Here is a 21,081-nt window from a genome sequence, read left to right as displayed (position 1 = left end):
CCACAGCGAAGAGAACGGGCTTTAAACACCACCCCTGAGAAGTCCCTCTGTTCCCCATGCCCTCCAGAAATTCCCTCCTCTGGAGTGAACCAGTGATAATGACACAGGTAATAAGTGCCTAGGAAAGTCGACGTTTGCACAGACCAAGGGTGAAGTGTATTAGGTGGCTTTTCTTTAGACAGACCTCCACTGTGACATTTTCCAGGAGTTAAGGCAGGGGGCTCAGCACAGGTACCCCTGTATCACTTCCCCCTACCCTCTTCTCCTGTCACTCTGCCCAAGCTCAGATATGCAGCCCCTTCCCACTGAGTCCCCAGGATGCTAATGCTGTTGTCCCCCTACCCCACCAGCAAGCATGCCCTGGGCAGCCATGAGTACATTCAATACTGCCGCAAGTTTGACATCGACATTCGGCTACAGCTGATGGAGCAGAAAGCTGTACACAGTGACCTGGCCCGCACGGTTCGTGCAGGGGGAGTCGATGGCTGCACAGGGTTGGGGAGGTGGAGTGGACAGAGGGTGATGTGCAATACAGGAGGTGGGATAGGGTAGGAGTGCTGGGCTGAGAGAATGGTACCACCTCTCTCTGAATAGGGTACTTCTTACACAGGTGAATGATGACCAGAGCCCCTCCACCTTGAACTACCTCATCCATCTGCAAGAGAGGCCAGTCAAACAGACCATCAGCAGGTGAGAGTGGGTGCCATCTTGTATGTGGGCCAAGCAGGAACTGTGTGGGGACCCCACAGATATCCTTGCTCGCCTTTCTGCCAGGGCCCCAGGATTCTTGCAGGTGCCAGGGCTTGGGGCCCAAGTCTTATGGGGAAGATCCTCACTCGAGGGCATGTTATATTTCTTCCCTCTAGGACTTTGCCATCATTCTCCAAGTGAGAGGTGGTAAAGTGGAAAGGACTTGCCCTCCATGGAACATATGGGAAGAGGGGGAGTCCCTTTAAACCAGAGCCTGGTTCCTGAGCTGTGGAGAGGGAGGGAGAGAATGGGTGTCCCAGTACACTGGGTCTGTCCTGACCTCTCCTATGACTCTTCCCTGTCCCCAACTCCCCAGGCAGGCCCTGAGTCTTCTGTTTGACACTTACCACAATGAGGTGGATGCCTTCCTGCTGACTGATGTGAGTACAAATCCTTGGGCTGGCCCAGCCACCTTGAGTTCCTCCCGCCTCCCCCCGTCCTCCTGGGATCAGCCAGCCCTACAGGGACCTGGAGTAAAGACACTGAAAATCTATCAGCAGAGCACTTCTTTTCATTCCCCTAGCTCATGGGCGAACCAAGACTGCCGGCTCTTGGACAGCTGGCAGGTGTGGAGAGAGGGGCTCTGCTCCTTTGGAGAAGTAGGGCAGGAACTGTGGCCCGATCCGTCTTTCTGGAGTAGGGCGTCTCCAAAGCTAAGGGACGTAGAGTTGTCGCCCCAGCTGCTGGCCTTGGAGGTGCATTGGAGTTTGCCCCCTGTGAGCAAGGCCCGGGAACCGCTGACTGGAGAGGTTCTGATGCTGGAGTCACAGGTGGAAAACCATTGGGAGGTGAGAGTCGCAAATGTGGGGAGGGGCCAAGAGTCCCCCCACTTGGACTCACATGGAGCTTAAAGCCTCACAATCTTTGCCCGAAATATCCTGAAGCTAATGAAGCTCAGACAGTGAACTTTAGCTCACAGTGAAATAATCCCTGTCTCATTGATCTGGTTAATAGTGGTCTGGACTCCTCCCTGTTGGGGAGCTCTGCATTATATCTCGTTCAACCCCTACCACTGCCCAAATCCCTTCTCTAGTGGCCTCTGCTCCAACACGTACAGTGACAAGGGGAAGTTCTCTGAACACCTTTTCTGTGCTAATCTGGTCCTGTGTTAGTGGCTGCTGTGGGTAGAAAAGCATGAGAATTGTCTTAGCCTCAGGGAGCTTGTGTTCCTGCTAGAAAAATGGCGTCATAAAGCTATTAGTAGGCAGAACAGGGTGGTACATGAGTTAATCAAGCACTCTTGGAGAGGGAGAGAGAGGGCACTGGCTGGGACGGCTGTGGGAAGGAGGCTGGATTTTAGCTGGTCCCTGATTGAATTTACAGAGGTAATCAGGGCAGGGCAGGTGGAGGAATTCCAAATGGGAAGACTGCAGGGGCCAGTGTGCAGAGGGGAGCCGATGGTGCAGCATGCCTGGAACTGAGATGAGACTCATCTGGAAACTGGGTGGAAGCAGGAGAAGTAAGCCTGGAGGGCAAGTGGAGCCCAGGGTGGTCTCCGGCCTCCTTGTTGTTCCCTGTGGATTGATTTTCTTGAAACTGCACGTCTCTGGGGAGACCTGTATGTGTTTGTGTAGTGTGAGTAGGCTGGCTGAGAAGGGAGGCTGAGAGTAGGGGCAGGTGAGGAAGATGGCTGAAAGAATTGTGGGGCCACTTAATCACTAGGAGCAATTGTTCGCTGATACTAGATGTTGAAAATCAAGCATGGGTTCCACTAGTTACTCCTGGGGATCATGAGCCCTGCTCCCCCAAACCGGTTCCTTCAACACTGTGAGTGCTGGAGGCCCAGAGCGCTAGCCTTACTCTGCTGCCTCCCACAGGGGGACTTCCCGCTGAAGGCTGACAGGGTGGTCCAGTCTGTCAAGGCCATCTGCAACGCCCTGGCCGCGGTGGAAACTCCTGAGATCACCAGTGCTCTCAACCAGCTGCCCCCCTGCCCCTCCCGCATGCAGCCCAAGATTCAGAAGGTAATGGGCTCAGGGATGAACCTGGGCAAGGGGACCCGAGGAGTTACCTGTGATGAGGTGTCCACCCCCTAAAGGGCTCTTCTCTCTACCTCCATCTTGTGTGTGTGAACAGTTCAACCACAGGAGTTCTTGGGAATGGATGCCAAGTGTGTCCCCTCTTCCTGAGGGTGAGGGTGGGCTGGGGTCTGCCCCCTGGGGCTGATTGCTGGGAGCCCAGTTCCAGCAAGGCTTTATTCACAGTCCCTGAGCCATTGGGCAGTTTGCATGTCCAGCAGGGAACAAAACCAAAATCTCCCTCAAGCCAGGGACTCTGTGACTCCACAGTGGGGGGCCGTGTGCTGAGCAGACAGGGCCAGCACAGTGGGCTCTGTGATCTGAAGTGGAGAGGCCTGAGGGTTGGGGTGTCTCATTTGGGTGGACATGGTGATTTTGTCCTTGGTCTGCCTCACACTGTCTACCACATGGATTTGGTACAAACCATTCCTCTATCCTCCCTGGGGGATCTCTGCTCCTCAAGTTTCAGCCCCTTCTGGTCCAGATGAGCACAGCTTGAAAAGCCCTTCTTCCAGCTGTGATGGAAAAGGCCATGGCCCTGATGCTCCCCTCTCTCCCCTTCCCCCCACAGGATCCCACAGTCTTGGCTGTGAGGGAAAACCGAGGTAAGGAAACTGCTCTCCATCTTTTTCCAGTAGGGGCAGCTGAAAACTGGTCTCTTCCCAGATTCCTTTTTCTCCCAGGCCCCCTTGATTTATGGGTCCACGTCTGCCTCTGTGTGTGTGTTTTCCTATAGGAGGCATGGACACAGCTGGAGAGCACATTTCTTCCCACAAAATGTTTTCTCAGTTCTTTACTGGTTATTCCTGTGGTGTCCCTGGGAGATGGTGATGAGGTGGTAGAAGTGGTGGGGTGGGGGGTGAGACAAAGTGAGCCCTGGGTTCCAGATGGGAAAACTCTCACTTGGAGAGGCTATGATTATTCTCCAGATGGCTCATAACCCCTGCGTTTCCAATTTAGGATGGGCCTGAGGAGAAGCTGATAAAGAATTTTTTACTAGGATTCCCCCTTGGGTCTTTTCAAGCAGAACTTTGTCCTACAAAGCCCGTATCTCTGGCATTCTCGGTCATTGAGTCCCAATCTTTTGGATTTCATGGACCAATAAAATGTCCCAAAAAGTATTATTTTGAGGACCAACATAGAAATTGTCAGCTTTCATTTTGCCAAGCAGTGACTTTTTTAAAGTGACTATTATTATTTCCACTATTTCCCCAAAGAAAGGACATTTAACACTAAATAGGTATCAATACATAAAAATAAGGACAATGTTTAAACTTAAAAATCTACCATTTTATGAGAAGCTCATGGCATGCGCCTGCTTTTTTCTCATCCCACCACCATTGGATGAGCTTTGCCCCAGCTATGAGAAACCTACTGGTATTTGGGGCCTGCTGTCCTAGGGTGTCCCATCCTAGTCAGTGCCATAGCAACAAGATGGAGCTTGTGAGGTCTCACAACTTTTCCTTCTGACCCCTGCATTTCACAGAGAAGGTCGTGGAAGCCCTGACAGCTGCCATCTTGGACCTGGTGGAGCTGTACTGCAACGCGTTCAACGCAGACTTCCAGACAGCAGTGCACGGGAGCCACAAGCATGACCTGGTCCAGGAGGCCTGCCATTTCTCTGGGCCCCTGGCCTTCACTGTCTATGCCACCCACCGCATCCCCATCACCTGGGCTACCAGGTCAGTCCACTGCTGAATGGCCTCCAGGGAGCGAGCTGCATTAGACTCAGATGGGCTCTCCCAGCTGCATGACCCCGCTGTCTTAAGTTTAGGCTCTGTGGCATTGTAGTGCACTGGGGCTGAGGGGGTGAGCCATGTGCTCGAGGGGGCCGTGGGCTGAGACACCCCAGAGGAGAGAGAAGGTCCTCTAGGAGAGGAGAAGAGGCAGCAGCAGCGGTCAGTCCTGTCCTTCCCTCTCAGTGCTGGCTGCAACGGCATCCCTGCCCCCTCCCATCCAAGGCTAGCTGAGGGAGACAGGGCGACAGATGGCCTCTTCCCAGATCGAGTGCATGCCCCACGGCCAATGACTGCGCCCTGCTGCAGACACACAGTGGGAGGGGCGGGGAGGTGGGAGATGACCCTTTGTCTGGAGTCCTTAGGCCTGCAGGGGTGGGTGGAGGGGCACGTTCATTTTGTAATCCTTGGCTCCTCTGCAGGGTCCCCTGGCATCCAAGGCCCGGGGAGTAGGCATGCGTCTCTGCCCGCCCCCCGCCCCTTCCGGAACCCCTCCCTTCACTCTTTGTTCCTCAGTTAATGTATTCCTCTGGGCGACTGGCGGAGAACAAAGGAGGCAGCCTGGGAAACCAGGGCCTTCTCTGACCTCTTCTGTCAGGCACCTGTCGCGAGCCACAGGGACTCCCATGTGTTGGCATTCATGTCGGCATATGTCGTTCCTCCCCCACCCTTCTCACCTGCTCATGCGCTTGCGCATCCCGCACCCGATGGGCTGGAGCTGACTGAGGAGGCGGCTCCGTGGCTGGTTCCCGATGAGGAAGGAAGAAAAAAGCGTGGAGCTAGCCTGGAGCCTGAAGCTGGGCAGAGGGATCCAGATTGAGTTGCTTCTCCTGGAGCTCACTTCCACAAATCCAACCTGGCTGTCTTGTCCAGTGACCCCTAGTTACAGTGCCCAGAGACCAGAGGAGTTTTCTAGGGGAAACGGAGCATGGCATAGGTTGGGTGACTGGGATGGGGTTTGGGAGCTGATTGTCCTGACCTGCCTCCTTTCTCTTGTAGCTATGAAGATTTCTACCTCTCCTGCTCCCTCAGCCACGGCGGCAAGGAGCTGTGCAGCCCCCTGCAGACCCGAAGGGCTCACTTCTCCAAGTACCTCTTCCACCTCATCATCTGGGACCAGCAGTAAGCCCTCCCACAGGCTCCCTGCCCAGCCACTGCACATCCATCCCTACTGGGACTAGGGCTGCCTGCGGAGATTAAACCAGGCTCCTGTCACTAACCCTAACCAAACAAGTCAATCAGCCTCTCGAGTCTCTGCTTCCCTAACTCTTAAATGGAAACAAGTATAATTTCTACCTCTCAACTTATGAGACTCCAATGAGAAGTGTCCATAAAGGCCATTCGTAAACCGCGAAGGGCTACACAAGTGTTGGTTGTTGATTACTAGTTTTAATAATCATTCATCATTTTGATCTTGTCTCCCCTCAAAGGTTTAACTAGTCTGAGGGACTCTCATCCTCTCCCTTCCTCCCATGGTTTCCATAGAATAGGGACAGGGAGCTGTGCTTTCTCTCATACAGATGGAGAAGGGAAGGGTGTCCAGAGGGAGGACAGTGGGCTTGGAGCCATGGGAACCGGGCTCCCTTTCTAGCTCTGTCTCTAGTCCTCGGGTCTCTTTGGCCTCTCTGTACCTTGGTTTCTCAAACTGTAAAGTGGGGACTTTTTTTTTTTAACTCAGAGGCAGTTGTGGCATTGAAATGAAATAGGTTATAAATATAAACATGTAACCACAAGCACAAGATGGTATTAATCACGGTTTATTAACAGTGTCAGGAAGGTAAGCATCAGCCAAGCAAGGCAGGAAGGAAATGGAGGCGAGCATGCTTCGGAGGGTGGCACTGCAGGTGTTGCCTGCCTGGGCCTTTCTGGGCTGTGCGCTGCCCTCCCTCCAGACAGTCAGAAAGCCCCGTGTTTGCTGCCCCCAGCTTCACTTCCCCAGAAGTGACTACATCTGAGTCCTTATTTACAGAGCAAAACTGCAACTTCAGTGTTTGGAGTGCAGATGGATAAGAGTGCAGAGGGCCCTTGGGGAGGCTAAGGATGCTGAAATAGGTAGACAGAGTCCCGAGATGCTCTGAGTCTGGAGATGCTCGCTTTACAGGTAGACAGCTGGGAAGGCAGACCCTTTCTCCTGTCTTCGCACCTGCATAATTCTTAGAACAGTAAAGGTGTAGATAAAGTCCTTTAGTCACACAGCCTCCAGGGCAAGAGAACCGCCTTGGAGGCAGGATGGCTGCCTTCAGTGACTCTGGAGTTGCACCAACCCTTGGGTGCCTCCGGCCTCAGTCCCTGCCGCTGCCAAGGGAGGGGTGTTATGCAGTGCTCCGGCCCAGACAGCCCCACCAGAGTGGCTAGACCCTTTTCCCATGGAGTATCGGAGGTAAAGAAGCAGCCTGGCCTCTGGGTCTCATTCCGCTCCCTGTCTGAGATCTCTGCCCCCAATCCCAGAGGGCTGGATCCCTGCCTAGCACCTTGTGGAGCAAGCCCTGCCTATCCAGATGCTCCATGGCAGACCTCTTCGCACTTTCATGGTCAAGACCAAGGTCTTTGGGAGAAGGCGCTGCAGTGTAGGGCTCAGAGCACAGGCTCCGGGTTCAGTCATCCTCCCTCCTTACTGTAGATGCAGCCGTGGGCAGGTCATTCAGCCAGAAGTGGACATGGTCCTAGGGCCTACCCTACAGGATTGTTTGAGAGCAGGTGGGACATTGCAAGTGAAGAACTTGGCACAATACCGAGCACATCATCAATGCTTTCTTCTTAGCTGGGGGAGCCCTCTCGGTTCTGGTTTCTGTGTTCCAAGTGACTTAAACAGTAACTGATAGATGGAGATATCTGTGCACAAAAATACTGACCATGTAGCCCAGTGCCAGTGTCGTAGCCACAGTGCCACATAACAGAGAGTGCCTGGACAAGGGGCACACATATCACACAGGTGGAGCTCTGTCCCCTTTGCACTGATGAGGAAACTGAGGCACAGAGATGTGAGTAGTTGCCCAAAGTTGTGAGTGGCAGAGCCAGGACCGGAACCTGCACATCCTAGGAGTCCTTCCTGGAAGAGGCAGTCCCCGTGATGTGCTGTTGAGGAATGGGTTGCAGAGGGAAGCAGAGGGGTTTCTCAGACAGGGAGGAGGTTCAGGGCTGCAGCCACTATTCCGGTTATCCTGAATGACCCTGGCTGAAGGTCTGTGGGGAGGTTTTGGAATGCCAGAGATACTCGAGAACTGAGGAGAAGGGGGCCTCGGCTAGGTCTAGGGGTTAGGGTTTCAGTTAGAAAGTTTCCTTACACCCCGTTTTCTCCAGATGTGAAGTTAGCTGCCTCCTGGGTAAAAAAAAAGGGAGGGCTCAGGACCCGCTGTCTCCTCTGCTCTGGGGTCAGCTGGTTCTCACTGCACCAGTGCTGGGGTCAGTTACCCTCTCAAAATAGGCCCAGCAGCCGTGCGCTGCCACCCCTAGCCAAGCGCTGGCCAGCATATCTGCTGGCAGCTGGAGGGGCCCTAATTATAGCTGTGGGCCCCCAAGGGTAGGGGCAGCTGGGACAGAGCTGGGCTCTGCCAGTCTCTGGCAGGAGGGAGTGCCTCATCTAGGTGGCGATTTCCCTGGAGGAGTGAGGGGCAGCAGTGGAGGGAGACTGCTGCCCTTGGTGGCCGCCCTGCCTCTGTGGCCTCTGGCATAGAAGCTGCTGGCCTTGTGCCGGCCAGGAGGGTGTGACAGTGTGGACTTTGGCCCAGGGACAGCTTCCCAGAAAGGTAATGTGGGTCCTCCCTCTCTTTCCACAGCTGCCCTCCCCTCTCTGCCTCACTGCACCCCAGCTCCTTGTCCTGGGCTTGGAGGGAGTGGCGGGCGTGGCTCAGGCAGAGGGAACACCTGGGCTGGGCAGTGGCAAGGCTTACTCTCCGCGCTTTCGGCCCTACCAGGCTACTTTCTCACCCCCTCCCCTGGGGACTTTGGGAAGCCCCTTCTCTTTATCCCTTTGGCTTTGAAAATGTTTTAGGGTGGGAACCAACTGTCTTGTGGCCCGGGGGTTAGTTTGAGAAGGGGCCGGGAGAGGAGAGACAGGCAGGAGGCCCGTGAGGGGTGTGCATGAGGGCCAAGAACTCGCTGCTGCTGCTTCCTGGTTCCTGTCAGCGGCATGAAGTGGGGGAAGGGTGAGGATACTTCCATGGAAAAGGATTGTCAAAAGGAGCAGCTTCCTGGTGGCCCCCTGCAGGAATGCTAAAACGAGGGAGGCACATGGCTTACAGTGGGGCCTGTGGTCCCCCAAACGCTGAGACGGCTCTAGCAGTGAGGTCTGTCTGGGTGCCGTGCGTAGCCTCAGAGTCAGAGCGTTTGCTTCGCTCTGCTGAGAGGCTGCGAAGATACCATCCTGTGCTTCTGGGAGCATCCAGTGGAGTTTTGCCTCCAGTTTGGGACATGTCCTCGTTCTGCAGGAGGGCTTCCCCAGGGAACACATCCGATATCCTAGAGGAGGACGAGTTCTCAGCCTCCGGTTAACTTCCTGGGCTGCCTGTCCCTTGAAGCCACAAGGGCAGCACTGCCTGATTTGGTTTCCTGTCCTCCCTAGGATCTGCTTCCCCGTGCAGGTGAACCGGCTGCCTCGGGAGACCCTGCTGTGTGCCACTCTCTATGCTCTGCCCATCCCCCCAGCTGGCGGCTCCTCGGAGGCCAATAAGCAGCGGCGGGTGCCTGAAGCCCTGGGCTGGGTCACTACCCCACTCTTCAACTTCAGGCAGTATGTGGCCCCCGGCAGCAGCTGCTTGGCCTTGGAAGGGAAAGAGGGGGATAGAGAGAGGGTCCTGGCTGCCGTACTGGCCAATGCCCCTTGGAAGGGTTGGCCATGTGAGGCTCGCCAACAGGGTCCAGAGGGTCCCAGCCCTGGTGGAGAGGACCAAGGCACAGGACGCGAGACCAGGACAATTGATGTAACCAAGGGTTACTGGGCGGGACTGGTGGCACAGCACGGTTGGGCAGGGGCATGGAAGTGCAATGTTTGGGTAACGTGTTATTTGCTCTTGTCACTGGAAGGACTTTAGAGGTCACCTAGTCCAGCTCTCTACCTCATGAAGGCATCCGTGCCACCAGGCCATCCAGACCAGGGTGTGGTTAGCTCAGAAAGGCTTCCTGGATGGGGTGGGCTTTTCTAAGACTTGGAAGAAGGAAGAGGCCATGTCTAAGGGAAGAATGAGAGAGAGGAGCTGGGTGGTGGCTTCAAGAAGAAGGCAGGTTTTTGAATCAAGAAGCCAGAAGAGAACCATCTCAGCCACTGGGTTTTTTGGCTCAGCCCACCCTCCATCCTCCTTAGAGTCCTGACCTGTGGCCGGAAGCTTCTGGGCTTATGGCCAGCAACACAGGAAAATCCCAGTGCCCGTTGGAGTGCACCTAATTTCCACCAGCCGGATAGCGTCATTCTGCAGGTGAGACCCTAGCCCAGTCCCTCCCTCCTGCCCACCCATCAGGACCACTCCAGATCAGCTCCAAGTCTCCCCTGCGGTTTGGGCTGGAATTTTGTGCATTGGATGATGACGTGACTGAGGCCACGGGGTGAATATGGTTAGACCCGGAGTGGGAGTGCGAGTTCTGTGGAATCTACATCCCGTCTGCCGGAGGTGAACTTTGATTTCCAGGAGCCTGAAGGCAGGGTCTGAGACCCTCCCTATCCAAGGCTCAGCTCCTCGGAGTCCCTTATATTGAACCCTCATATTACTAAGTCTGATCCAGTCTGAACCGTGCCCTCGGTGTGTGTGGGGGACCTTCCCTCAGCCAGTCACTCCATGCTCTAGTGGGCTGGACCCATTCTCTGGGGGGGGGAGGAGGAGGAACTGGTCAGGCCCAAGGTCTAGTTTCTGGCTCCCCTTTCTTGTGGTCACGAGTTGCTTTGATATGGAATATGGAATGTCAAAGTGGGTATGGAATGAAATGGAATGATAATAGAATGAAAGCTCTGAGAAGCAGATGTTTCTACGTGTCTTATTTACTACTCTCTGCCCAGGCCTAGAATGATGCTTGGTGCATAATGGGGTTCAATGAACATTTGCTGAATGAGGGAACATAGAACTCCTTTCGAGTCCTGGCTCACTCAGCTCTGATATCCATTTTAGGAGGATGACCATCTGGCAGCATAGAACAAGGGGACTGAATATCGCGGGCTTTAGAGTCCATAGGGCCCTCCCTGGCATGTGATCCCACATCCCATCAGGCAGCAGTGCCCTACAGGACCACACTGGAGGCTCCCAGTGGCTCCGCCTGGCAACGCTTCTGTTCAGAGTCCTGGCCTGCGGCTGGCCCCTCACCTGGATGCATCTTAGCCCAATTTCTCTCTTTCCCATTTTTCTCTCTTGCTCTTTGTTTCCTTCTCATTTTTTGCTGGAAGTTACAGCTGGAGGGGACTTTAGAGATCACTGAGTCCCCAACTGGGGACTAATTTACAGACAAAGAACCCAGGGAAGGGAGGAAAAGAGGGAAGGAGAAGGGCAGGAATGCTGGTGTGTGACAGAAGCTGGAGACCCAGGTTGGTGGCAGCCCCCACTCACCTGCCTGTTCTCTCTCCACCATTCTCTCATGCCGTCCCCCAGATTGACTTCCCCACCTCTGCCTTCGACATCAAGTTCACCAGCCCCCCTGGAGACAAGTTCAGCCCCCGCTATGAGTTTGGCAGCCTCCGGGAGGAAGACCAACGCGTGCTTAAAAACATCATGCAGAAGGAGTCCTTGTACTGGTGAGGCCCGGGCATCGCCCAGGTGTGGCTCAGCCCACTAGGTCTGCCGCATTTTGTCTGACCTTCTCTCCCCTGCCAGCTAGGCACCTGGCCTCCTGCTTTGGGAGTAGAGGTAGGATGGATGGGGTGGGCATTGCCACCTAAGCAGGAGGTAGTGGAGAGAGGGCTCTGCTGAGGATAGCCCCAGCCCTTTTTTCATGAGCCGACATTAGGCAAAGTGGAGAGGTGAGGGTCAGGATTAGATCTGGGAATGCCTGTCCCCTCACTAGGGACTTGGCCCAGACCCGGCTTGGCAGGAGGACCAGAGCTTTGCCCGACACCCCAGATAAGCTGTCTACTACTCACTGTCCAGTGGGGCAGCTGGCTGCCATCCTCACTACCCTGCTCCCACCTCCTGCCCCTTCCACACCCATAGCCTTAGGATTTCTCTGGTCCTGTCACTTTTCAAAAAGCATCAGGTGTCAAGGCCAGCTGGCAGCTCTCAGGAGTTAGCGAGTCCAGCTGACCTCATCCTTGAGGCTGCTCCTCTCACCAGGATTGGAGAAGAGTAGATGAGCTGCAGGAGCTGGTGGGACCTGGGCTCCTCCTCTGCCTGCTCTCTCTGGGTGCCTCTCTGGCTCCTGCGTGGCCCTGCACAAGTGGTAGCTGGGGAAATGAGAGACAGGCTCATCTGTCCCCCATGTCCCACCCAAGGCGGCCAGATCAGCTGAGTGCCTGCAGAGCTGCCGTTAGACTCCTGATCGCAGGCCAGGCCCAATTAGCTGCTGGTCCTTTAAAATCTCCAGCTGGCCCCCGGAAGCCCCAGGAGGCCTCTCAGCTGCCCAGACCCTGACCTGTGGGGACCACCGCCCTCTGGTGGCCCTTCTTGGGAGTGGTGCCCTCAGGGCATCCTCAGGAGGGGTAGCATGTGTTGCCCTTGGCCCTTGCATTCTTCCTTGGCCTGAGATGTCCCTGAGTCAGGATGCAAGATGAAGTTTGGGCCCTGGTGTCCACACTCAGCTTCACACGTTGCAGTCATTAGGGATCTTTTAAGGACGCGGATGCCTGGCGTCCCCAGACTTGCTGTCTTGCTTGGTGTTGGGTGTGGCCTGGGCAAGGGGATTTTACACAGCTCCTCGGGGGATTGTACTGCGCAGCAAAATCTGGGAAACCACTGAACTGGAGAGAAGGTGGCATTCTCCTGGAGAGTAAGCACCCTGTTCTCTGGCTGACTCTACTTTCTCGCCTCCCCCTCCACCCCTACCCCAGGCTCACTGATGCTGACAAGAAGCGCCTGTGGGAGAAGCGATATTATTGCCACTCGGAGGTGAGCTCGCTCCCCTTGGTGCTCGCCAGCGCCCCCAGCTGGGAGTGGGCGTGCCTGCCCGACACCTATGCTCTCCTGAAGCAGTGGACCCACATGAACCACCAGGATGCCCTGGGGCTCCTTCATGCCACGTGAGTTGTTACCCCACCTGTCCTGACCACATGTCCTTCCAGAAGCTGGGCCAGCATGCCCCTTCCTGGCCTGAGTCAGCCCTGGGGACCATGGTAAAGTGGGCCTGAAAGTTGGGGCTTTTCCCTCTTCTCTCTTATTTTTTCTTTTCCTCATTTTCCCTCAACGTTATATAATGAACATTGTCAAACATTCAACAAAATGAAACTTTTGCAGTGAACATCCATCTGCCCACCACCTGGACTCTGACCATTCCATTTGCTATATTGCTTTGTCACATGTGCATCCATCTATCCATCCAGCTTATTTTTTATGCATTTTGAAGTAAATTGCAGACATCATAACTCCCTCCTAAATACTTCACCTGCATCTCATTAGCTAGAGCTCGTTAGTTTACGTAGAAGGGAATGCCAACCTGCCTTGTAGTGTGCTGCGTCCTGACAGATTCACACACCTCTGTGACCTGGACCTTATCCCCTGGTTCTGCGCTGACAGTCCTCTTTTCCCTCTTTCCTCTGAAGGGCTCTCTGGGGACACGGGCTCCCAGTATAGACCCTGGGCCACCTTTCCTGAATGGTACCCAGGATCCCTGGCCTGTTTCTCACCACTCTCAGTAATTAACATGGACCCAATCCACACGTCTTGCCTTCAGGACTTTTTGAGGCAACGGTTTTGCTAATCTCTGCTAAACTCGTGCTGCCAAGGGTACCGGCTGATGTAAAATTCCCTGGTTCTCTCACTTGCCTGGCAAGCTTTGCATTACAGGATGGTACCAAGACACATTAATGCTGTAACCCTACGAGGGCTCTTTGGTGATGGGAATTTCTGGCGCGAGGCTAACTCGGACTGTGGGCCAGGGCCATTCTCAAGGGTTGCTGTCTGGTTGCTTAGGATTCTTCTAGTGGCTTTGGCAGATTCTGGGAGTCATTGCCTTTCCTCCATCCGTGCCTCTGAAGCCCAGGGGTGGCGTGCTTGCTCACTGCTACACTCAGAGCCCGTGGCTGGGTCGTCAGGTCCTGGGCTCTGTCTTGCAGCTTCCCAGACCAGGAGGTGCGTCGCATGGCTGTGCAGTGGATTGGCTCGCTCTCGGACGCCGAGCTGCTCGACTACTTGCCCCAGCTCGTGCAGGTGGGTGGACTGGCCTTCCCTCCAGTTCTCATGGTCCCACCACAAGCCCCAGGTCAGTCTGCGGTCTGCCCTTGGAACCCAGGGTCCCAGGGGCTCGTAGTGGTTGTGGGTTACAGGCAGTGGGTAAAGCCTCCTGTTGGCTCCATCCCAAACAGGCCCTGAAGTATGAGTGCTACCTGGACAGCCCCCTCGTGCGCTTCCTGCTGAAACGCGCCGTCTCTGACTTGAGAGTGACTCACTACTTCTTCTGGTAAAACTGCGCGTGCAGCAAGGCGAGGGCTTCCCTTGGGAGTGTTCTGCTCTGCTGCAAGCGAGGGGGAGTGAGCTCCTGGGGCTCCAGCATGTGATGATTTCCACAAGGCCTTGGGTGGCTCCCCTTCCTCGGGGGTCTCCGTCCACCCCCGCGTGGCACAGTGAGGATCATCCCTGGTACTTCCCTCCCACACACAGCAGAAATATCAAGGAGACCAGACACAGAGGAGCTTCACGCTGTCCTTAAGGGCACAGTAGGACCAGCTAGAATATGATGAACACCTCTGTATAAACTACGCATACAGAGTCTATTTTCCCTCCCATGTTTGGGGTGGATTTTCCAGGGAGCTGAAGCTGGGTCTGACTCCCCCCACCCCCAACATACACACCCTTGCCTGTGATCCTCTGAGCTCCTGACTCCCCACTCCCTCTGCCTTGCAGGTTGCTGAAGGATGGCCTCAAGGACTCTCAGTTCAGCATCCGCTACCAGTATCTGCTGGCAGCCTTGTTGTGCTGCTGTGGCAAGGGGCTGAGAGAGGAGTTTAACCGCCAGTGCTGCCTCGTCAGCACCCTGGCCAAGCTGGCCCAGCAGGTCCGGGAGGCCACCCCATCTGTACGGCAGGTGAGTGGGGTGAGACCGCCTCTACCCATTTCTGGTCCTGGCTTCTGCAGCTAGTCATTAACTTCATAGGCATCCTGACCAGCATGATGGCACTTGACCATCCTTGGTTTAAGGGCTGGAAGGAGATGACTCTGTCAGTAACCTACAAGGTGATAGTCTGCCAGCTCGATACAGCCCATGGATGTGTTTTGTTTGACCGGCAAAGCATTAAAATTTTTATTTAACTATTTGCCTTAAAGGCTAAGCACAGTTGTGTAAGTTGTTCACTGCACTAGAGCACCAGCGAGAAGGGGCATGTACAGGCTGAAATCCAGTCATACTTTGTTCACTTGCTCTGAGCCATGGCTCGAGGCTGTTGCCAGCCAGAGGGGGCACCTTTATCTGTTTGCACAAAGGGGCTGTATCAGGCCAGCAGTGTTCCTGGTTGCTAACATTTAAAAACTGGGAGATTTTAATGTCCAGATTGTTGACCTATCTTGGCAAGAGCCTGAGCAGCATCTCCCCCAGAGACACAGCCACCCTCCTTGCTCGCCATGGCCTGCTGCGCGCTGTTCTGCCATCCACCCAGCCGCTCGGGTTTAGGCTCGCTGCCTAGGTGCCATCCCAGGCTCGCATCTGGCTGGATATTGTCCTTCCTGGGCTCCTCGAGGCTGTCCGCACTTCCCAAGGGGCTGTTTTCCTGCTGGGTACCCCCCTCTAGGGGGCTGGTTCTGCGAGGTTGGCCTGTGTCTCACCGCGCTCTCCATCTGCCCTCCTGTCAGGGCATCCTCCGCTCGGGCCTGGAGGAGGTGAGGCAGTTCTTTACCCTCAACGGCTCCTGCCGCCTTCCGCTCAGCCCCAGTCTGCTGGTCAAGGGCATCGTGCCCAGGGTGAGTGACTGGTGGGGAGGGCTCTGTGGAGGCAAGGTCCTCACTGACCACCTGGCTCTGAGAGACAGGAGGGAGAAAGGCATGGCTGGGCCTCTTCCCAGCCCTGACGTGTATGGACCTTTGCCTGACAGCTGTGGAGGGTGGAGGAACTGGGTTGGGGGCTGGGTAGGTGCCTCTCCCCGTGCTGTTGGGATGCAATCCGGAGCGGTGGTGGTGATCGCAGCTCTCAGCTGCCATCTGCTGTGCACGCCCGTGCCCGCACTGGTCTGAGTGCTTTATGCTGGCTATCACGTTCATCCCCACAACTCTGATGAAGTTGGTATTGTGAGCCCGTTTACAGAGGAGTCACCTGAGGGACTGGTGACTTGTCAGAAGTCACACAGCTAGTGAGCTGTGTGCAGAATAAATCGAAGGGATGGGAGACCAGATGCCAGAGCTGAGGTTGCCAACAGCAGAGTGGGATGACAGCAGTGGGGAGGGAAGGAAGGAAGGAATGTGGGCTCCTGAGAAATCTGGAAGAAACAGCGAGCAGCTGGACTGGCAGCAGCTTGAGCGAAGGTTGAGAGGCCACGTTCCTTCCTGGGTGTGGGCCAGCCTGACCCTCATTGCTACCCTCTCTACTGTGGCAGGACTGTTCCTACTTCAACTCCAATGCTGTCCCCCTCAAGCTCTCCTTCCAGAATGTGGATCCGCTGGGTGAGAACATCCGTGTCATCTTCAAGGTGAGGACACTTCACTCAAGCCTGGTGGGACGAAGGTGGCAGAGAGAAGGGGAGGAGGGAGCCTGAGTGTGGCAGAAGCAGTTCTCTTCCCACTGTTCCACGATGCCAGTTTACAATGTGAAAGACATCAGGTGAACCAGGAAACAGACTAACTCTGCATGGCCCCAGAGCGCTACGAGCAGAGTGTAGGAGGTGTAGGGAGGCAACTGACAGCTCAATACATGGAAGCGTTTTCTAGGGGGCAGACCTGCCCAACAAGGACATGGATAAGATGGTGATCTGCTTCTCCCTGGGGATGTTCAAGCAGAAGCTGAATGACTACACGGCAGCCATGTTGAAGAGGAAATTAAGATATCAGGTGTAGGTTGGACTTACGAACCCTGAGATCCTTTCTAGCTGATACATCCGTGATCCTGAGAAGTAAATGATAGTCTCAGAGTATATAATCTTTTGGGGGAGAGGAAATGCACGTATGTGACTTAGTAACTGATAATATACATTTGCTGTGTGTACATTGCAAACCCAAGGTATAAATGCTCAAGTTTAAAAAAACGTTGATGGTCAGAAGGCCTGCACGAAGAGTAGGAACTTGAATTCAATTCACATGGAGCTGTGGGGTTGAGGGATGAGCTGGAACCCCACATGAACAATTGTGGTTACTGGCCCACCTCTGTTTGTTTGACCTGGTGTGAGCTGAGTAAGTGGCCAGAGGTGTGAGGTGGGGGAACTGGGTCATCACCTGTCGCTGTAGTTTGGGGCAGGGTTGCCCTCCTGGGAGATGTGGGAGCCGGGGGAGACGGGTCCTGGTCACTGTCTTCTTCCCTGCAGTGCGGGGATGACCTTCGCCAGGACATGCTAACCCTGCAGATGATTCGCATCATGAGCAAGATCTGGGTCCAGGAGGGGCTGGACATGCGCATGGTCATCTTCCGCTGCTTCTCCACTGGCCGGGGGAGAGGTCAGTTGGGCGTGGGTGGGGCTGCGCATAGGCGGCTGGTGTGGAGGGCACCCTTGCTCACTGCCTCTGCCTATTCGCCAACGTGAGCTGTGTACTTCTCCAGAAAAACAAAACGGGCAAGAGCATTTCATTAGAAGCTATAGCACGGCCTTAAAAAAAAGAAGGCAGGGGAGAGAGACTTATAAAATAAAACAGACTTGGAGACATAACAACCAACATACTTTGTAGACTTTGGATCCCGATTCAAACAAACCAATTGTAAAAAGATATTTTTTGAGACAAATGGGGAAAATTTAAATATAGACTGGGTTAGATTGGATCAGATTAGAGAATGACTTAATTTTTTGGATATGATAATGGCATGGTGGTTGCGTCCTTGTTAGTTGTCCTTGAAATATTCAGAGTGAAGTGACAAGTCTGGGATTTCCTTTCAAACACTCCAGCCAGCAGGGAGAAGCAGGATTGGTGAGTGAAATAGATGAAACAAGATTAGCAAAATGTTGATAATTTTTGAAACTGGGTGATGGTTATGTGTGAATTCGTGACCATTAGCATTCATGAATCTGTGTTCTCTTTATTCTTATACGTATTGGAAAATTCCCATAGTCGAAGTTAAAAATGAAAAAGGAGTAGCGCCTGTGAACAGGGAAGACCAAGGACCCCCTCATATTGTGGAATCTGAGGCCTGAGCAGTGGCCTTCCTTTCTACCGTTGTCCTTTCCCCTTGTTATCGGACTTTGTGCAAATGTCCTAGAGCTGAATTTAGACGGAAGCATCCAGCAAAGCTCTCATAGTCCTCCCCCGACAGTGCCCTCTCTCTGCTCTGGAGTGACCCCAGTGCCTCCTCTCCCAGGGATGGTGGAGATGATCCCCAATGCTGAGACCCTGCGCAAGATCCAGGTGGAGCACGGGGTGACCGGCTCGTTCAAGGACCGGCCCCTGGCTGACTGGCTGCAGAAACACAACCCTGGGGAGGAGGAGTATGAGAAGGTAGGATGGGGGGTGAGGTCGGGCCTGACGCTGCAATTGCTGCGTTACCGTGAGACCTGCCTGTGCACAGCGAGGACAGCTCAGCTGTGTTGGGAGGAATAAACCACCCTCGGTTGACGATGCCTCCTGACATCTAGGGCTGGCTCAAATGAGTGTTGTAAGCAGACTGGGAAAATTCCTTGGGAGCTGCTCAGGGAGCTTCACTGAGTTCCCCTGGCAGATGGAGTTTTGGAGGAGGGGGACCAACTTTTGAGAAGCTGTGTGGTGTCCCTCCTAATCGTGGGTCCTGTCCAGTTCCTCCTTTGCCCTTAGAGGGCTTCCGTGGTTCATTGAGGAACAAGGGTTGGTTGGAAGAGTCTTTAGAGATCGTTTTAATTCAACCCTTCTTTTCGTAGATGTGAATTAGGAGTCACTCAGTTGTTCCTAGTTATGGAGCTGGTTTATGGAGATGCTGTAACTGGAAGCCAGGATCCAGGTTAGATATGAGCTGGAGATGCAGGAAAGGGGCCTGACCTGGTGCTCAGGTGAAGCTTTAGTGGGTGGTAGGGCCTTGGTGGCCTGCTGTGGTCCATAGTCTAGTCTCTGGGATAATGAAGTTTAGGGGAGAGAACAATTCACAGTATTCAAACTCATAAGAGACTGAGTATATGCCAGAGTGCTTATTTATATAATTTAACTTCCAGGGCGTCCAAATACTAATTTATATTGATCAATGCATTTTATCCCCAAGGGAAACCTACGTGGACAGCTAAATTATAATCAGAATGTTGTTTAGTGAACATCTAATGAGATGATCTTAAATGGCCTTAAATGTTTGTGTCCCCAGGGTATAATTCCTGGCCTGCTGTGCTCTGTTTGCATTCTCCTTGTGCCAGCTCATCATCCCTTATTACTTTAACTACCACCCATTTGCTGCTGCCTTCCAAAGGCATTCTTCTAACCCGCTTCCGTCCCTCTAGCTTCGTACTCTGCGGCCACCTGCTTGCTGGCCGTCTCTTGTGTTGCAGCCATACCTCAAACTCGGTTTAGTGGTGCGTCACTCAGCAATGGACACTTTCTGAGAAATGCGTTGTCATGTGATTTCGTTGTTGTGTGACTATCACAGAGTGCACTTATACAAACCTACATGGTGTAGTTGACTACACACCTAGGCTATGTGGTACTAATTTTACAGGGCCACCGTCGTATATGCTGTCTGTTGTTGACTGAAACGTCATTACGCAATGCCTGACTGTATAGGCAAAACCAAGCTTTCTGTCTCTCCTCCTCCTCTTCAGACCCGCTTTTTGTGAGTTTCCTATCAGTAAGTGGTTCGACTCTGTGCAGTCACTCAAGACAGAGCCCTGAGTCTTCACACTTCCTCCTGCCTCCCCTCTCCTGTGCCCAGCCTTGTTGATTCTTCTTCCCAAGTATCTCTCAGATCTGCCCTCTTCTTTCCATTTCTTTACGCTATTTGCTGTCTGTCCCCTGAACCACGGGAATGTTTCTCCTCTCTTTGCCAACCTCTTCTTGATTCAAAGTTTTTTAATGAAGTGCGAATCACTCACGTCACTCCTTTGCTCTGAGTTCTTCAAAGGCTCCCTGTGTCCTAAAAGATAAGTCCAACATCCATAGTATTTGATGCAAGGGCTTTTGTAAGCCAGCCCTGCCTCCCCTGTAGTCCCATCTGCTGCCCCTCCCCATCTTGTGGTAGCTTACACTTCAGCTTAGGGGGCTGCTTGCATTTCCTTGACACCCTTAGATGAGAATATTCCCTTTGCCTGGAAAGCCATTTCTTCCCTTTCCCATCCCTCAAAACCCACCTCCTCTATGTTGCAAATTTTAGGTATTCTACCCTAGAGAGGAGTAATATAGATTCTTTCCTCCCTCCCACCCACCCCATATGCTATTTATATAAACATGTATTTTTCAGTTGTTAAACAGCCACTATGCAGAGGCACTGTGCTTGTTGCTGGAATTATGATTACTTCCTGCCCGTGTAATAAACAGTCAAAATATATATGATAGATGTATGTACAACAAGAGTAGAAGCACACACAGAGGCTAACTCTGCTTCTTTGGATTTAATATCAACCCTTCAGAGGTAGCTGCTCGGCTCTCCTAGCCTTTCTGCTGGAATAATGCTGGTAGTTTCTTGTGTTGACTTCCGCTGGGAAAGAACTAGAGACGTTTGTCTCTTGGCAAAGAGAACACCTCATATCCTGCCAGTGAGACTCGGTAAATCAGGGGCGCCCTTTATACGGTGAGCCCTCCTGTCAGTGAGCAGCCACACCCTCATAGTTCATGTGATGAGGCTTCAGTCATTTACCTGGGCACACAGGTGTTCTGTGAGTCAAAACAGGATGCATTTCAGATGGGAAGAATATCTGTAACAGGAAGACAGATTGACGGAGATGAAGGTGAAGACTGGAGTTGATAGTACTCCTTAGTGAGTGGCTTCTTTTCATTCATTATTTCCCTTCCACAGAAATCGTCTTTTTCTTCCAGAAGATGCATTCTGTGGTTTCTTTACAACCTTTCTTTTCTTAGTTTCCTATGAATTAGTCATCTGGTTTAATTCGACAAGCAGCTGGGGGGTTTCCGTGTGTAGCTAGTTTTGAAATAGACCTTGTGGACAGCCAAGAAGCCACTGGGAGAGAAGATCCTGGACCCTGGGGGAGTGAAAAGACTAAGCCGGGAGTGGATGGTGGTGGCAGCGGGCTGTAGGGGCTCAGTGAGGGAGGAGTCAGTGTGAACTGGGAAGTCTGGGACTCAGGAAGTCGGGGAAAGATGGGGGAAATGTGCAGAGGGAGGCGGGGAGGGCACGCATTCTACATCTGGGACGCTTTCTCTCACTCCCGGCTGTGTACATTCCTGGTTGGCTGTGATAGTTGTTGCCTTCGGCTGACG

At 53.5% G+C, this 21,081-nt stretch overlaps 1 protein-coding gene across 11 annotated transcripts in view; it reads left to right on the top strand.

The window, feature by feature from the left end:
* The window catches only part of PIK3C2B (phosphatidylinositol-4-phosphate 3-kinase catalytic subunit type 2 beta), a 61,542-nt gene that overhangs the window by 27,910 nt on the left and 12,551 nt on the right, over positions 1–21,081 (top strand). For 8 of the 11 annotated variants that reach the window (XM_023640357.2, XM_023640354.2, XM_070266484.1 and 5 more), the window contains 18 exons: positions 351–462; positions 611–690; positions 1,067–1,130; positions 2,568–2,714; positions 3,340–3,373; positions 4,255–4,450; positions 5,504–5,626; positions 9,066–9,233; positions 9,804–9,915; positions 11,074–11,216; positions 12,465–12,653; positions 13,686–13,779; positions 13,935–14,029; positions 14,473–14,653; positions 15,415–15,522; positions 16,152–16,244; positions 17,073–17,202; positions 18,056–18,192. In XM_023640357.2, the coding sequence (XP_023496125.1) occupies positions 351–462; positions 611–690; positions 1,067–1,130; positions 2,568–2,714; positions 3,340–3,373; positions 4,255–4,450; positions 5,504–5,626; positions 9,066–9,233; positions 9,804–9,915; positions 11,074–11,216; positions 12,465–12,653; positions 13,686–13,779; positions 13,935–14,029; positions 14,473–14,653; positions 15,415–15,522; positions 16,152–16,244; positions 17,073–17,202; positions 18,056–18,192 (2,206 nt within the window). The remainder of the gene's footprint in view (positions 1–350; positions 463–610; positions 691–1,066; positions 1,131–2,567; positions 2,715–3,339; positions 3,374–4,254; positions 4,451–5,503; positions 5,627–9,065; positions 9,234–9,803; positions 9,916–11,073; positions 11,217–12,464; positions 12,654–13,685; positions 13,780–13,934; positions 14,030–14,472; positions 14,654–15,414; positions 15,523–16,151; positions 16,245–17,072; positions 17,203–18,055; positions 18,193–21,081) is intronic. The other 3 variants (XM_070266481.1, XM_023640356.2, XM_070266483.1) reach the window with 1 other exon arrangement.

The sequence above is a fragment of the Equus caballus genome, chromosome 5 (assembly GCF_041296265.1).
Source record: "Equus caballus isolate H_3958 breed thoroughbred chromosome 5, TB-T2T, whole genome shotgun sequence".
Taxonomy (NCBI): Eukaryota; Metazoa; Chordata; class Mammalia; order Perissodactyla; family Equidae; genus Equus; species Equus caballus.
Note: the sequence above shows the minus strand (reverse complement) of the source record. Positions and strands in the feature narration are given on the sequence as shown.